General features: G+C 24.1%; 7 protein-coding genes across 7 annotated transcripts in view, besides 19 other annotated features; 2 read left to right on the forward strand and 5 right to left on the reverse strand.

Annotated features, from left to right (window-relative positions):
* Positions 1 to 1,988: part of a repeat region that runs on past the window's edge.
* A 10-nt stretch (positions 1,989 to 1,998) lies between these two features.
* Positions 1,999 to 2,037: a sequence feature (AT_rich).
* Position 2,038: 1 nt separating this feature from the next.
* Positions 2,039 to 5,322: a repeat region.
* Positions 5,323 to 5,327: 5 nt separating this feature from the next.
* Positions 5,328 to 5,379: a microsatellite.
* Positions 5,380 to 5,397: 18 nt separating this feature from the next.
* Positions 5,398 to 5,502: a sequence feature (AT_rich).
* Positions 5,503 to 5,516: 14 nt separating this feature from the next.
* Positions 5,517 to 5,569: a microsatellite.
* Positions 5,570 to 5,571: 2 nt separating this feature from the next.
* Positions 5,572 to 5,623: a sequence feature (AT_rich).
* Positions 5,624 to 5,629: 6 nt separating this feature from the next.
* Positions 5,630 to 5,717: a microsatellite.
* A 3-nt stretch (positions 5,718 to 5,720) lies between these two features.
* Positions 5,721 to 5,782: a sequence feature (AT_rich).
* Positions 5,783 to 5,789: 7 nt separating this feature from the next.
* Positions 5,790 to 5,866: a microsatellite.
* Positions 5,867 to 5,874: 8 nt separating this feature from the next.
* Positions 5,875 to 5,920: a microsatellite.
* Positions 5,921 to 5,928: 8 nt separating this feature from the next.
* Positions 5,929 to 5,961: a microsatellite.
* A 34-nt stretch (positions 5,962 to 5,995) lies between these two features.
* Positions 5,996 to 6,165: a microsatellite.
* Positions 6,099 to 6,280: a microsatellite.
* A 222-nt stretch (positions 6,281 to 6,502) lies between these two features.
* Positions 6,503 to 6,606: a microsatellite.
* Positions 6,607 to 6,858: 252 nt separating this feature from the next.
* On the reverse strand, positions 6,859 to 8,766 carry EDI_321460 (uncharacterized protein; the record flags this gene model as incomplete). Its single annotated transcript, XM_001734678.1, has 1 exon — positions 6,859 to 8,766. One exon carries the CDS (start codon positions 8,764 to 8,766, stop codon positions 6,859 to 6,861), a length of 1,908 nt encoding a protein of 635 aa, XP_001734730.1.
* Positions 8,767 to 8,853: 87 nt separating this feature from the next.
* On the reverse strand, positions 8,854 to 10,347 carry EDI_321470 (uncharacterized protein; the record flags this gene model as incomplete). The annotated part of the gene is made up of 1 exon (XM_001734679.1): positions 8,854 to 10,347. One exon carries the CDS (start codon positions 10,345 to 10,347, stop codon positions 8,854 to 8,856), a length of 1,494 nt encoding a protein of 497 aa, XP_001734731.1.
* Positions 10,348 to 10,354: 7 nt separating this feature from the next.
* Positions 10,355 to 10,391: a sequence feature (AT_rich).
* Positions 10,392 to 10,535: 144 nt separating this feature from the next.
* Positions 10,536 to 10,947, forward strand: EDI_321480 (uncharacterized protein; the record flags this gene model as incomplete). The annotated part of the gene is made up of 2 exons (XM_001734680.1): positions 10,536 to 10,826; positions 10,852 to 10,947. The coding sequence occupies 2 exons, from the start codon at positions 10,536 to 10,538 to the stop codon at positions 10,945 to 10,947; spliced, it is 387 nt and encodes a 128-aa protein (XP_001734732.1).
* Positions 10,831 to 10,989: a microsatellite.
* Positions 10,990 to 11,186: 197 nt separating this feature from the next.
* On the reverse strand, positions 11,187 to 11,978 carry EDI_321490 (uncharacterized protein; the record flags this gene model as incomplete). The annotated part of the gene is made up of 1 exon (XM_001734681.1): positions 11,187 to 11,978. The coding sequence occupies one exon, from the start codon at positions 11,976 to 11,978 to the stop codon at positions 11,187 to 11,189; it is 792 nt and encodes a 263-aa protein (XP_001734733.1).
* Positions 11,442 to 11,464: a sequence feature (AT_rich).
* Positions 11,979 to 12,023: 45 nt separating the features above from the next.
* Positions 12,024 to 12,113: a microsatellite.
* Positions 12,114 to 12,290: 177 nt separating this feature from the next.
* Positions 12,291 to 14,360, forward strand: EDI_321500 (uncharacterized protein; the record flags this gene model as incomplete). The annotated part of the gene is made up of 1 exon (XM_001734682.1): positions 12,291 to 14,360. One exon carries the CDS (start codon positions 12,291 to 12,293, stop codon positions 14,358 to 14,360), a length of 2,070 nt encoding a protein of 689 aa, XP_001734734.1.
* A 255-nt stretch (positions 14,361 to 14,615) lies between these two features.
* On the reverse strand, positions 14,616 to 14,933 carry EDI_321510 (uncharacterized protein; the record flags this gene model as incomplete). The annotated part of the gene is made up of 1 exon (XM_001734683.1): positions 14,616 to 14,933. The coding sequence occupies one exon, from the start codon at positions 14,931 to 14,933 to the stop codon at positions 14,616 to 14,618; it is 318 nt and encodes a 105-aa protein (XP_001734735.1).
* Positions 14,934 to 15,095: 162 nt separating this feature from the next.
* EDI_321520 (uncharacterized protein) overlaps positions 15,096 to 16,854 on the reverse strand; it is a gene marked incomplete at both ends in the record, with an annotated part of 7,064 nt that continues 5,305 nt past the window's right edge. Inside the window, one exon of the mRNA XM_001734684.1 lies at positions 15,096 to 16,824. Within this exon, the coding sequence (XP_001734736.1) occupies positions 15,096 to 16,824 (1,729 nt within the window). The remainder of the gene's footprint in view (positions 16,825 to 16,854) is intronic.

The raw sequence follows: 16,854 nt of genomic DNA on the forward strand, positions 1-16,854 counted from the left end.
AGTTATTAATTATGGATAATTGGAAGTGTGTACAAACATATTATGTTATTTCTAAAATATATGATATTATTAATCATCAATTTGTTAAATATTGTTTAATTTATTTTAATATCACATTTGTTCTAATTAAAAGTATATTATATTTATTAATTATTACACAATTATAATTATATTCAACAAAATGAATGTATAATTAATGTAGAAAGATGAATAATACATTATGATAGTTTATCTAATTTATTATTTATATTATTTATTGTTATCTTATCTATTTAATTAAATTAATAAATTATATTAAAATGAATGGAGAAGAAAACAAGTAAAGTTAAATAATATTTTATATATTGATGATTTAAATATAATAACAAATACAATCGAAGAAATGAAAAAAAAACAAATTAACAAATGAAATATTTAATGCAATAGGATTAAAAATAAATATAAAAAGAGTTTGATAATGAATAATATTAATGTTCAAATAAATAGAGATTTATCAGAATTACCAATAATAACAATTAATAATTATTATAAATATCTTGGTATTGAAATATGAGATAAAATAAATATTAATAAATATTATACATGATTATTAAATGTTATATATTCTATTTTATCATCATTAAATATTATGAATTATAGTAACATTAATACAATATGAAAATTAATAATGATATAATCTCTAAATTAAGATATTGATTCTGTATTATCAAATGGAAACTGGTGAATTTGAGAACACAAATAAATAAATATTAAATTCATTGATATAATTCAATTTATACAATATAAATATCAATAAATGGAGATTATATGTTATAATAAATGAATTATGAATTTGATTAATGTCATTAAGAATTGAATGTGGTAATGAAATAATAAAGATATATTTAAAATATAAATATCAAATACAGAAATATTAGAAATGATAGAATCAGTAAAAGATAATCAAAAATTGAATAATTTAAATAATGAAAAAGTATTTGGTAAGAATATTAATTTCAATAAATGAATATAATACAATTAAATGAATGAAAACATGTTATAAACAATTTATTTGATTTTGTAACATTAAATTAAATGAAAGATATTTAAATGATTGGAAAGAAATGTAGTGAATATATAAGAAATATAAATTGTATATTTAATATTATGAAATTATCAGTAACTACATGGTTGTCATTAAATATAAAAATATTTGAATTCATCAAAGTAGTAAAGATACAACTTTGAGTAAATATAAATTGATTTATTAAATATATTTTATTTCTTTTTGATATATTATTTTATTATAATCATTATTATATCATTATTCTATCTCTTATTCATATATTCTTATGATGTCATTTATTGATGAATAATCATTTATTAAAACATGTTTATATGTGTAATCAATTATATAAACTTATATTTACTTATTTTATTCAATTTAATGAAATAAATTTTAATATCTCATAAGTGTATTAATATTGATGAAATTCTTATAAATTAAATTAATATTTTATTGTTAGTAACAATTCTTTTAATGTTAGAATATCAGATATATTATCAAATCATCAATGAAAAATATATTAATGATGTGATATATGTTATGATAGAAATATAAAATTAAATTATATTTACAAAATAAATAAATAAATAAATATAAAGAATTATAAGAGAACTTAATACAAAATAGTGAATTAATTTAGTTAGAGATAATACTTGTATTATTATTAATATATTAATATATAATGAATCACTAAGAATATTAAAGACACTAAAATTACAAATCAATTTCAACAAATTATTACTATCATTCATTATTAAAAACATGAAATACTTATTGTTTTACAAATGAAACACTGGTATCATATTAAAATTTGATTATTCTAATGTAAGTATATTAGAAATGAACTTTATTGTAGAAATATAACATATTGAAGAAATTGAAATAATCATTTCTCATTATGATGAAAATAAAATTGTGGATATATCTATTATTTCTTATTTTTTACTATTTTGTTATTTTTTCTTTTTTTTATATTATTATATCTTTTTATTCAAATACAATAAATCAAACAAATAGAATTTTAATTGATGTGTTGTATTGTTTTGAAATTAATTTATTAAATAAGAAATTAAATAAGAAATTAAGATGGGAACAAATAGAAAATATAATAAAAATAATAAATAATAATGTAAATAATTATAAAGAATATATTAATAATATTAAAATATCACATAGAATAAAATAATCAACTAAAATAATATTAAAATGAAATGAACTCCATCATAGAAGGGAAAGTAGAGTGTAATTCAATAATAAAAAATATTATCATAAAAAATAATTCTACTGATATTGATGATGAATACCTTAACTCTATCATTATTCAACTTAAAGAAATGAAAATAGATAAATATGTAATTATTAATTATTACTGGAAAATGAAAGAAGCAGTAAATTAATTAGAGAAATAAATAATAAATGGGTATGGTCAGGAAGCAGAATAGAAAATCTGCAAGAAGATATGAAAATAATTTCAATGTGTATGTATTATTATCTCTAAAATAAATTTAAATGAAATAAATTTGATAAAATAAAAGAAATCATAAAGAAAATAAATAGGTTAGAAGATCTAATCAATGGAATGGTACAGAATAAAATGCATCATGAGATTAAATGAACAAGATGCAGATGAAATTAAAATTAAATTACATGAATGAATAAAGTACCTAAAATATATGATGATAATGATTAAAGAAAGAATTAAATTTAATAAAAATGAAATTATCAGAATCAATACAATTAAAATCATGTTTGATTCTAATAAAAAAAATTAAAATAAAGAAGAAAAACAAAATGAAATATACCCAAATAACGATATTACTTTAGAATATTGGAAATCGTTATATGAAACATAGGTGATATTAAATAAAGAACTTTTGAAAATAAATTAAATCACATTGTGGAATGAAAGATACAGAAATTATGATAGTGTCATCATCTCAATGGATGAACTAAATCTAAGCTTGATGAAAATAAGTAATTGGAAATCACCAGGTATTGACACTATATATTTGTATTATTAGAAGAGAATGTCATCATCAAGAGAGTCCATTCTTAATATCTTCAACGAATGGTTAAACTTCAATGAATTCATCACTCTAGATATGGTAAGTGGAAGAACTATATTAATCAACAAATGAGGTGATAGGAATGATGTCATTAATTATCATCATATCACTTGTATAAATGTAATTATGAAAATATTTACCTCCATATTAAAAGATAATATTCATAATAGAATTAACATGATTAATGAATCATTAAAAATTAGTAAAAATCAATTATGATGTAAACTCCAATCTCTTGTTGATAAAGAACGATTAATTAATAGTTATATGTTAAATCAGCAAAAAGAAGAAAAATACACAAAATATGTAGAGTCATATTATGATATTAAGAAAGCATATGAATCAGTAAATCATGAATGGGTAATAGAAGCATTAAAATATTTTAATGTAAAGGGTGTCATCATAGACATTGTAGAAAGCATGATGAACAGATGGAAGATATTCATAGGATATAAATATAATGAATATCTAGGATGTATTAAATTGATGAATTTTATATTGTGATTCCTTATCAACTCTACTCTTCATCATCCAAATGAATATAATTTCTCAAATCATAGAAGAAAAGTTCCCAAAATCAAACCATACATTGTATATGGATGAATTGAGAATAATGACACAAAGTAGTGAAGAAATGGGAACAATCCACAATGAAATTAAACAAATAATAAGTGGAATAGGGATGGAAATGAAAAGAAATCAGGAATGGTATTAAAAAGAACATTAATAAAATACCAGATGGAATACAAAACATCCCATTAATTGAAGGAGAGGACTTGTATAAATATTTAGGAGTATGACAGTCCGATGAAATTAATGATATATTCAATTGTAAAATCATCAAATAAAAGATGATGAAGAAAATGGAAGAAATAAATACTGATGAAAGTAGTAATAGAAGATATATTACAATAATTAATATTGAAGTAATCAATATCTGAAGATATTCAGTATCAGTAATAAATTGGAAGTAACTGACCTAGATAGAATGGATTTTGAGATAAGAAAATATTTAAGAAAAGCAAAATACATTTGTTGTAACTCCAAAGACCGTCTATATGTCCCTATAAATGAAATGGGTGAAGGATTAATAAGCCTAAGTGACGAATATGTTATTGAATTAATCAGAACAGTAATGTACTAATATACAAGAGTGAAATAAGAAATAATATATTAGATAGATAATATTCAAAGAAATGAATATTGAATAGAATTAAAAAATCACTATGTCATAAAATCACAGAGATTCAAATAGAAGAAATAATAAATGAATTTATTGAAAATAAAAAAGAAAAAGAAGTAGTAGTAAAAATAAAGAAATTAATGACCAACAAATACATCAAAAAATGGAAATTAAATAAGTGGACATTTTAGAAGATGGTTCGAGTCAAAATTTGTAGATAAAATACTACAACAAATGCATGGAAGTCAATCAATATTAAGAAAAATTCATTTCTCAAATTAAATAAAATATAAAATAGAGCAATATTTAGTGTGTACAGGAAAGATAAAATATTAAAAAATGAAAGATTGAAGTACTATCCACTTTGTAAATAAAATATATCAACAGTAGAACTCATTCTATTATCTTGTATTTGTCATAAGAAATCACAAATTGAAATATATGACAATATTGGCATTATCATATGGGATAATAAGAAAATACATATGAAATAATCAATACAAGAAATCCCCATATGAAACAGTGTTCAAATATAATGACATTATTATGATATGGAAAAAACAATTAATATTAAAAAATGATGGACAATATCATAAAATACCATAGATATATATGTAATAAATAAAAAGAATAAAACATGTCTAATATTTGATATGATGATTGTGGCAGATCATAATATTAATAGAGGGTATTTGAAGAAAAGAAATAAGTATAAGGAATTAAAAAATAGGCTAATAAAAATAGAGAAATTAAAGGATGTCAAAATAATTCCAATAATAATTTCAATAAATTATTTAATAAATACAGAATGTATTAAATTAATTAAATAATTAAAAATCGAAATTGAAATCATAAAGAAATTAAAAACATTGTAATTAGGAACATGATGGACCTCATGGAACACTGTGGAGACTATAACAAAATATATGTTTTTGAAATACATGATGAAGACTCATTGATGGGATTATTCTCCATTGAGCCAGGAACAATAGACACAAGTTCTATTATCAATTAATTAACTACTTTTTTTATATATTTTATTTATATTTTATTTATATTTTATTTATATTTTATATATTTTATTTATATATTTTGATGATTTGATATTTATATTATTTATATTATGTAATAATATATTTGAAATGTGAATATTTAAAAGAATGATTAAATAAAATGAAATTGATTTGATATTTATATATTATTTTATTCTCTTTATTATTTAAAGATAATGAATAAAATGAGAAAAGATAAAATAATATAATAAAAATGAAATAATCATTTATTTTATTGAATTTATAAAATAAAATGAATAATTTTAAAATAATATATGAAATCTATGATTATTATTATTATTTATTAAACTTATTAATTTCATTTTATTTATTATTATTTATTATTTATTATTTATTATTATTTATTATTAATGATTTATAAATATTATAAAATAATAAATTCAAATAAATAAGTAATTATTATATTTATATTATTGATTTTTAAAATAGAAATAAGATAAAAAGAAAAAAATGATAAAAGAATAAATAAAAAAAAAAGAATAAATAAAAAATAAAAAAATATACATCATTTTATTTTATAATTTATTTTATAATTTATTTTATAATTTATTTTTAAATTAAAAAATAAAAAAAATAAAATAAAATAAAAAAAAAAATTAATTTTTTGGTTTTGGAATATAATATGTTATTTCTTTTGTTCTTTTCTTTTTCTTTTCTCCTACAAATTTAACTACTTCAACTTTCTTTAATCTTTCCATTTCTTCAATTTCTTTCTTTAATTTATTCATGTTTTCTTCTTGTTCTTCTTCTGTTTTCCCTTCTATTTGTTTTTCATATTCTTCTTCTCGTTTTCCTATCATATTATTTATGACTTTGTTCATATATGATGTTAATCCTCGCATTTTCTTTTCTTCTTCTTCTCCTGTTTCTCTTATTCTTTCCATCATTTTTTCTCCTTCTTTTTCTATTTCTTTGATTTCATAATAAATCTTTTGTTTCTTCAGAAACATTTCATCTATTTGATCATAATGTGTTTCCCATGCTTTAAACCCTTCTCCTTCTTCTGGTCTTTTATATCTTTTCTCCGTATTCATATATTCTTTCATTACTTTAATTACCTTCTCCGTTCTTCTTGTATATCCTTCTATCGCCCAAATTAATTCTTGATATCCACTTTCTTCAATACATTCTTCTATTTCTTTTCCTTCTTTCTTTTTCATCTTCTTCTTTTATCTTTTTTCCTTTTTTTTTCCTTTTTTTTTCCTTTTTTTTTCCTTTTTTTTTTTCTTTTTTTTCTTTGAAATATTAAAAAAAAACAATCACTTTTGGTTTAAGGCTGTTTGGATCTTTTTCACGTATTCATCTCGTTGGTTATCTTCCCAGTGAGTTGACCATTGAATTGGGTTTTTAGCGGCTTCTGTTATTTTTGTTTTATCTTGGATGATTTCGAATGTATCGTCTTCTTCAATATTTTTGATGATGTCCATGGGTTCAGTCATAATACTTTTCTTAGTTCCCTTTTATTTCAAGAAAAAAAGAAGTGAAAAAATGTTAATTAGATTCTATACATTGAGATGCCCATTTGTCAACTTGTGAAGGAGGGATTCTATTCTTTTTAACATACTTGATGAATAAAAACTTGTCGAAATCAGTTACCAATTGTTGGGGCTTTTTTAATAAAATGTCGATTGACATTAAGTCGTCTTCTTCGTCCATTATTTTGTCTTTTAATAAAAAGAAGATTGTTGAAGCAATACTTAGTGTGAGTTGCCAACCCTCAACAATGATGATATCTAAAATCCAAATACCAAGATCTCCTGTGAATAGTCTTGAAAACCATAATGCGTAGTATTCTAATAAATGAGGATAAAGACTGTCATAACCTCCTAACCTCATAATTTTTGTGTAAATTTCTGGGTGGTATTTTTTGAGCATTAACGTTTCTAATGTTTTAAACTTTTGAACACCAGGAAATCCTCTTAAAAAACAACACCTTAGTTGATATTTTGATAAATTCAACGTTTGGTACATTCCCCAAAACGTCTCTTCGTCAGTGTTAAACACTAAAACATAAAAACCAAATAAATCAGCAAGTCCTTGGACATACCCTACTTCAGTGTCTTTGTTGGCGTAAGCCCTTAATGTTAAAAATAATTTTTTCTGTCCGTCACTGAATTTACACATAAATTTAACATTGTTTTGATGAGCTCGAATTACGTCTTTATGAATTTGGTCGTCTTCTTCAACACCTCTTTCCAATAAAGCTAATCTAGAGAACTCACCCTCTTTTTCCTTTATCATCTCATCTATTCCAAGCATTATTTTCCATAGGTCTTGACGTTTGTTACAAGGAACTCCTTTGTATAATCTAAATATTAGTTTTGGATGAAATTTATGTTTGTCTTGATAAAATTTGATCATTTCATCCCATTTTTGTTGACGTTCTTCATTGTTGATATAATCATCTATTTCTTTTGGTTTATTGGCAGCATTAATTTCATAACCTAAAGAGTCTGTTTTTATGACAACACTAACTCTATCTCTTCCAGTTAATGCTCTTTTTCTTTGTGTTGATTTACAGACAGTTTCTACTTCAGTGTATACTATTCCAACATCTTTTAAAGAGGACATTGAAAGAAACTGGTTAATAATATCAGCTATTCCAACTTCAATAGCATAATGAATTGGTTTATGACCACTTTTGTCAAGAGAATTGAAGAGTGTTTTATTTTTTGAAATAGTTCGAATGCAGTTTATGGTTTGTGGTTGATATTTTTCTGTTCTAGCATAGTAATGAAGACAGTTTTGACCATTTGAATCAACTAAGGTTGTGTCAGCATTTGCATTAAGTAGTATTTTGATTATATCAGGAAAATTTTTATATAGTGATAGCATTAATGGGGTTGTTCCATTTTGTGTTGCTATATTAACGTCTGCACCATGTTTAATAAGTGATTCCATTACAACTACATTTTCTTTTATAACACAACAATATAATGCAGTTTCTCCTTTTTTGTTTTGATGATTGATTTGGTCTTTAGACATCTTACGAGCTAAAACCACTGCAATTTTAGTTCTTCCAGCTTTAATTGCAGCAATTAACGGAGTATTTCCATCATTATTTTGGATAGCAATTTCAGCTCCAACTGAAAGTAGTTGTTTAACGAAATTTGTTTTACCGTAAATTGCAGCCATATGAATAACTGAACTTTTATCTAAAGGGGATTCCCAGTTAATTTTTGAATCTTTTTCGCTAAGATGAGGTGGTAGTAGCTCATTATCAAAAAGTTCTTTTCTTTTACCATTCATTGCAAAAGCAAATATTACAGGAACACGTTCTTTTACTAATTTACCATTTATTTTTCGTTCAATTTGGTTAAAAATAACAAGAGAAGAACTTGATGATGAAGAATGATCAAAATTAAATGTTTGGTTATGAGTAGGACTTTGTTGAGACATGAACTTTATTGTTTATTTTAAGTTCTTTTTTTAAAACTAGTAAAAAAAGAATGAAATGGAGGTTACATGACAAAAAAAGGTAGAATTTTAGTATTGAATTCTAAATGGATGGAACGTTTTATCAAGTGAAATTGAACAATAATAAGTTCGTAGCATTTGAAGAAATGGCATTTGAGTTAATTTAGAATTTTGTTCTTGAGTCAAATACTCACATGAAACTAATAATGTAATAATTAGAAGTGAGGTGTGTTCAGTGATGTAATGAAAATCATTAATAGGATAAGTAGAATTAACAATTGCCAATGTATCCAAATTAAAATGAGAAAGGAAGGAGAGTGTTGGTATTGCCCCATCAAATAATTTAAATTTTTTCAGGTATTTTAATGTAAGAAGTGACTGAATTGAGTTATCGTCTAAATCACCACAAAGTAATACAGAAACTAAAAAAGGAGTATTGTCAAATCTAAGAAGTCTTGAATCAGTTAAATGATTTAAAACAGTAACTAATGTATTAGGATTAAATTGAATATTAGTTAAATCTGTTGTTAGTACATCAGCTTTTGATATTACTGAAGTTATAAAGTCATTTTCCTGAACTACTTCTTGTATTGTTACTGTAGAAATACAAACATTTGGAGGAAATAATCTATTTGGAAGTTCATTACTACCATCAATTGTAAAACTAAGTTGAATAATAAAGATAGAAGGAAATAAGTATAGTTGGTCAATAATTTCATTAGTAATGTTTATATCAAATGAAAGAAAAATCTTTTTGATTCTATAAATTGATTGTAATGAAACCAATTCACTACTAAAATTGAAATTACACATTGATAAGTTTAATATTTCAAGTGATTTTAATGATGTTAATTGAAGTATAGAAGAATGAGGTAATTGGACTTCACTGTTTGTTCTAAGAGTAAGATGTTGGACAGTAATGAGTTGAGGAATATCATTAAGAAAATAATCAAAGTCAATACTATCATTAATAAATAAGTTAAGATAATTAAGTTTATTAAAATGTATGAAATTATGGTGGTATGCAAATGTTTGAAGAGAAGAAAGATGAACTAATTTAGTTAAATCTTTAAGTGCTTCTCTTTGATTTTCATTTCCTTCACCAGGATCAATTGATAATTTAAGTTGTCTGAGTTGAGGGAAATGTTTAACTACTCCTTTAACTCCATTTTTGTGAATTAAAGCAGAGCCAACATCCATAACTACCTCAAGTCGTTTAGCCTTTTTAATTTGCATTATTGTTTCCATTTGGCTAGGAGAAACAACTGCACTATAATCAAAGATTATTGTTGGATTTCCAAGAATTGAACCAACCCAATTCAAATTCTTAAAAAGATGATTCTTCGTAGGAGGTGTGAATGTAGGTAAAATATTAACTACATTTGATACAATCATAGATTTAACAAATCGTTTACCGTCAATATCGAATACATTTACTTGTAATAACTTTTGTGTTATTTTAAAATATCGTTTATTAATAATTCTTAGTCTTTCTAATGTCCTATAATTTAAATAACTTGTAAACTCTCTAATTTCTAATGCAAAAAAACGACATTTTGACATCCCTAACTAAATATGAATTTTAAAGTTTTATTTTTTTTAAAATAGAAAAACAAAATCAATGGTCTGGAATTTATTTATCGACGTTTATTTTTTTTTCTTTCTTTCTTGAATTTATCACCTAACTTAAAGATACAATCTTATCAAAACTTCATTTAAATAACATTTTGCTTTCACAGAAGAAAAAGATTATGAACAATAAAATTAATCAAATAATTCAATCTGACATTGACGTCATTGACAACTCTATTGCCCTTACTAATGAATCAATTGATATAGGAAAAAATGGGATTAGTCAATTGAAACAACAAAATCAACAATTAAAAAGAATCAATAAAGACCTTATCACAATTGACTCTGAACAACAAGAGACAAAGAAACATCTCCACAAAATCAAATGGCTTTTACCATCTCTTAGAGAGTTATTTAGAAGAAATGATCGACGTTGCTCTAAAAAAAGAATTACAGATATTCAAAAAAGTGTTGAAAAAGATTATAACAAACAAGAAAAAAAAGAAGAGAAATTATCCCAAAAACGAAACCAACAACAAAAGAAAGAAAAAAATTATTTTGACAAAAAGGAAAGAAGAAGAAAAAAGATGAATAGACAAGAAAAACAAGAAGAAGCTTACATAAAAGAAAAAATTCACCAAAGTATAGCAGATAAAGAATTAAATGAAAAAATGAATGTTTTAGAGAACCACGTCAATGAAATGAAAGAATTATCAAACCAACTATATGTAGAAATCAAAACCAGTTCTAAACAATTAGAAGTACATTCTAAAATGGTTGAACATCAAACTGAACTAATGGAAATGAATTCAAAAAAAGTTAAATCATTACTAAATTAATTCATTTTTTTTTGAAGAATGAACCCAATGAATAGCATTTGCAACTCCATTATTATCTACATCTGTAGTAATATAAGTCGCTTCTTTTTTCACTCTATCAAAAGCATTACCCATAGCAATTGCAATTCCACCAATCTTTCTAACAAATTGGAGTGCTTGAATGTCATTATCTGAATCTCCTACATAAACAAGGCTTTTACCTTCTCCAAGTAAATTCATTTCATATAACCTTTTTAATGTCATTCCTTTATTTAAATTTTTATTAAAAACTTCAATGATAACATCTCCTGAATTTTTAACAACTAATTCACTACCAACGATTTTTTGGAGTAATTCTATCCATTGCTCTTTTTCTTGTGAAGTTTTAGCATATAAAACAATATCTAAAAATTCTTCTCCTTCTATTGGTTGATATTCTTTAACTTGTGAAAATAATTCTTTGAATGTATCATTTGTTTTTATACAACTAACAACACATGCATTTAATTTTTGTTCTTTACAAAATTGAATAACTATTTTTGCTTGTGATGGATTCATTGGCATATAGCTTAATAGTTTATTGTTCTGAAGTGAAAGAGCACCATTAGAGCTAATTAAAATATCATTAAACCGAATTGCTTCTAAAATATGTTTTGTTTCATGAATTGATCTACCTGTTGCAATAATAATTCTATTTCCTTTTTCTTTTTCCTCTAAAATAACCTTTTTATCAATTTCATTCACTGCATCTCTCTTTGAAGAAGCCAATGTTCCATCAACATCTAAAATGAAAGTAAATGACATCAGATGAACTGTGAGATTATTTTTCTTCTCTTTTTTTCTTTTGATAAATAACAAAAAAAAAAAGAAATATAAAACATCTTATTAATTAAGATAAAATTAAAATAACAAATATTAAAACATTAAATTAAATAAAATTTGTTTTTCAAATTTTAAGAAGTTTGTAAAATAAAAATGAAACAGTTTTTAAAATAAAAGATGCAATGGAATTTCCTTTTAAAAATAAAAAACTTAAAGAAACATAAAAAACATAAAATAGAAAAGTATGGAATACGAAAGAACTAAAAAAGAAAAACTACTTAAATTATCTCCTTAATGAATACAACTGTAATAACTATTCTACTTACTACACTAATAATATCAGGAGGAATTCTCATTACTATAACAGGAGGAGCATATTTATTTAAAAGTGAAATAACCGAAATTACTAAATCCTTCAAAACTAATTCTGTAAAGAATTCAGAAAAAGGTGATTTTACTGAGTTCATTGAAATGAGTGATGAAGTAAAAAATGCAATGAAACAACAACTACCAATTGTCGCATTAGAATCAACAATTATATCACACGGTTTACCGTATCCTGATAATGAACTTGTTGCTAATGATATAGAAAATATTATTAGAGAAAATGGTGCAATACCTGCAACAATTGGTATTGTTGAAGGAAAAATCCATGTTGGAATGAGTAAAGATCTTATTTCACAATTTTCTCAAAGAAAAGGAATTGAAAAAGTTAGTGTTCGTGATATTGCAGGAGTGATTGCTAAGAAACAATGGGGAGCTACAACTGTTGCTGCTACATCAAGGATCGCATCTATGGTAGGTATTAAAGTATTTGTAACTGGTGGACTAGGAGGGGTTCATCGTAATGCTGAAGTTACAATGGATATTTCTGCTGACCTTATTGAGCTTGGTTCAAACCCAATTTGTGTTGTATCAGCTGGTCCAAAAATTATATTAGATGTTAATAAAACAGTTGAATACTTAGAAACACAAGGTGTTTCTGTTTATGGATATCAAACAACTACTCTTCCCCAATTTTATGTACCAAACTCTAATATTCATATTCCATCTATTAATGAAACTAATACTATTGCAGAAATTATATATTGGAATAGAAAATTAAATATTAATAAGGGAATACTCATCACAGTCCCTATCCCAAAAGAAGATGCTCTTGAATTAGAACAAGTAAACAAATGGATTGACACTGCACTAAAAGAAGCAGAAATTCATCATATTGAAGGGAAAGCCACTACTCCATTTTTATTAAACTATTTAAATACACATTCTAATTCTCAAACTATTCGTGCAAATGTTGCATTAATTAAAAATAATGCTAAAATAGGAGCATCAATTGCCCACCAATTAAATTTATTAACAAATCATCCTAATGAAGATATTCTTAAGAAAGAAGTTCCTCTTTCAAAAATTGTAGTCATAGGAGCTAGTGTTATAGATTTTATTAGTAAGGCAGATGTTTTACCAGAAGTAAGTATAGAAGGAATTATTACTCAAAATAGAGGAGGAGTAGGACATAATATTGCAGAAAATATTCATAGGATTGGTAATGACATTTTATTTATTAGTGCAATTGGTAATGATCTTCTTGGAAAGATGTTAAAACAATATTTCACAGATATAAAAATGAAAACAAATGCATTGATTGAAAGTGAATTTTCAACACCAGTATATAGTGGAGTGATTGATACTGCAGGTCAATTAACTGCTGGTGTTATTGATAGGAGAGCATTAAAAGGAATGAAAGTTAAAAATATTCAACAATTTGAAAAAGAAATTTCTAATGCTAAATATGTTGTTATTGATACTAATTTTGATTTAGATGTTATTAAAGAAACTTTAAAATATGCCAAAGGAAAGATTTGGGTTGAACCAAGTGGTGAAACTTCATTAAAAATTTTAACTGAAGAAGTACTGTCTCGAATTGATTATTTCTCCCCTAACAATTTTGAAATAGAATGGTTAAGTAAGAAAATAGGTTATAAAGGAGTTGGATGTGATGGAGGTAATATTACTGGGTGTATTAAAATGGCAGAATTATTTATTAATCGAGGTGTTAAAACGTTAATTGTTAAATTAGGTTCTTCTGGATGTTTGCTTGTTGAAAAAAGAAATGAACAATTATATTATAAACATTATCCAGCATTCGAAGTAGATTCAATTGTTGATGTTCATGGTGCTGGTGATGCATTATCTGCATCAACAGTTTCTGCTTTACAAAGAGGGGAGCCAATTGACAGAGCAATTTATTATGGACTTGCTGGTGCTACACTTTCATTAAAAACGGAAAAGACAGTGAATGAGAAAATTACTTATGAATTACTAACTCAAATCGTTAAAGAAAAAAAACATATCGAACTTTAAATTAGATTTTACCTTTTTTTTTAATGTTTTTATTTTCTCTTTAATAATACTTTCAAATGAAATTGTTCCAACAACAATTGTAATAGTGTTAGAAAAAAATAATATGTATGTACTATTAATATAAAAGTTTAAATAATGCTTGTTCAGTTTAAAGTTATTGAATTTACATCTTAATAAATTATTTGTATAAACAATTACAAAGAGTTATTTTTTAATGATTATTTGATTATTTTCAACTTCCTTAAAACAAAAAAATTAACAAAAACATTCATTTGATAATAAATTGGACAAATCATCAATTGATGCATCATTTATTCGTTTTTCTTCAACTCCTCGATGAATAAAAATTATTGTTGGTAATGAAGATATTGAAAATGTTTGCAATAAATCAAATGACTCTTCAGAATTAATCAATAAAATAATTACATCTTCATGGGAAGAAGCGAGTTGTTTAATTGTGTTTATTGTTTGAATAGGACATTTCCACCAAACAAAGAAATCAAGTACAATTTTATCATTTTTTGATAAGAATTGATTGATATGTTCTTGTGTTGTAACCATAATAACACTCATTAATTTATTTCATATTTTAAGATATTATCTATAAATAGTAGTTAGACAATACTGTTTTATATATTCTTTAAAACAAAGTTCTTACTAAAAGATCTTTTGTTTAAACAATGTAACTATTCTTGCATTTATTGGTACGAAAACAAATGACTGAAAAAAACAAAACTAGTAATCAAATAACGACATGGAAATGCGTGACAATGTTCCATTTTGTAATACGATGTAGATTGCATTAGGATGATAATGTAATGAAATAACTTCTTCTTTGGAAATGTCAGGCATATTTACATCAATTGGTAAACAACTAAGTAAGGATGTTGAAATAAAACAAAGAACATTATTGTTAGTTAGTGCCGCAATAGTACCTGGAATAAATGAATTGACAAGAGCTCGAGCATAAAAATCTAACTTACTGATAATTTTTCCTTTAAAAGAAATGGCATATAATATAGAAGGTGTTGAAACATAAATATATTGTTCATAAGTAATAATAGATAATATAGTAGGTTCATTTAATAATTTAATATGCCAGATATGTTTCCAATTATTCGCTGAATAACATGATACTAATCCACTTTCATCACCAATAAATAACATATGAGAATTATTATCAAAGAAAAATGAAGTAATTTTATTAAGATGTACATTTAAATAAACTGGAATTTCTTGTGGTTGATTTAAACAACAAATTCCAACTAATGAATCAGAACATCCAAAAGCTAAATAATCATTATTTAAATATTCAAATAAATGAATTGAAGTAACTTCATTTGACTTTAATGTATATTGCTTAAGTTCACTATTAATTTGAATAACACCATAGCATTTTGAAATAGCAAATCTTTTATTTTTTGATAATAATTTTTGATCAAATATTCTATTTTTAATTGTTCCTTTTTTATGACAATATTCCATAGAATATGGTATTCTATAAATTGTATTTTTTGTTATCATTACTATTCCTTTATCATCTAAACAAGAACTAATACATGGAATTTCTGGAATAATTAAATTTTTACAATAACATCGTTTTGCACATAAATCAACCATCAGTGGTATTGCTAATTTTCTTGTTGGATGTGGTTTTGTAAATAATTGAACTGGTAGTTGTCCACTAAACATAGCTCGTTTCTTTAATAATTCTTCATCTTCTCCACCTTTAATAAAATTTTCAATATAACATGATGGATGATATAAATTATCTGCTTTTCTTGCTTCTTCACCACAACTTTTATATCCAAATATTAAATCTATCCATTTATTAATATTTAAACTAACATATGGAGATTCTAATGCACTTCTATTAATATTAACAAATTCATATGCATTTTTTGCCCATGGTGGTAATGTAACATTGTCAACCATACTTTGAGTTACTGGATTTATTCCAAATTCAAATGAATTTTCATTAATTAAGAAATCAGGTAGATAGAAAAATTCAGGAATTAATTCTATATTACATTGTGTAGAGTTCATACAAATATCCCAAGTATGTCCAATTGAATAAAACATTCTTTCAGGTCTATCATAATGATTTTCATTCATTCGAATAAACATTGTTGTAAAAGGTTCAACTCTAACTAAGAAATGAAATACATAATCACATGCTGAATAAAATGTTGGATAAATATATGCAATTTGATCTTTAAGTACACCATTCTTTCCAAATAATTCTTCAAATCTTTTCATTTCTTCAGAATGTCTTTTTGGATTAATACAAGGTATTGGTAATTCTAATGGTCTATAAATTGTAGGATTAGATAAGTCAAGGGAAATACTTGTATAATCTTGTATAATCCATGGAAATATAGGATAATGACTAAGGTCATGATATGATCTACTTGCGTATTGATTTAACTTAAGTAAGTATTCAAAATTACTTAATTTACCATTACTCCATTTTTCTGTTATTTTTTGTAATTTT

Source organism: Entamoeba dispar, genomic scaffold (assembly GCF_000209125.1).
Source record: "Entamoeba dispar SAW760 scf_1105229458449 genomic scaffold, whole genome shotgun sequence".
NCBI classification, from domain to species: domain Eukaryota; phylum Evosea; order Mastigamoebida; family Endamoebidae; genus Entamoeba; species Entamoeba dispar.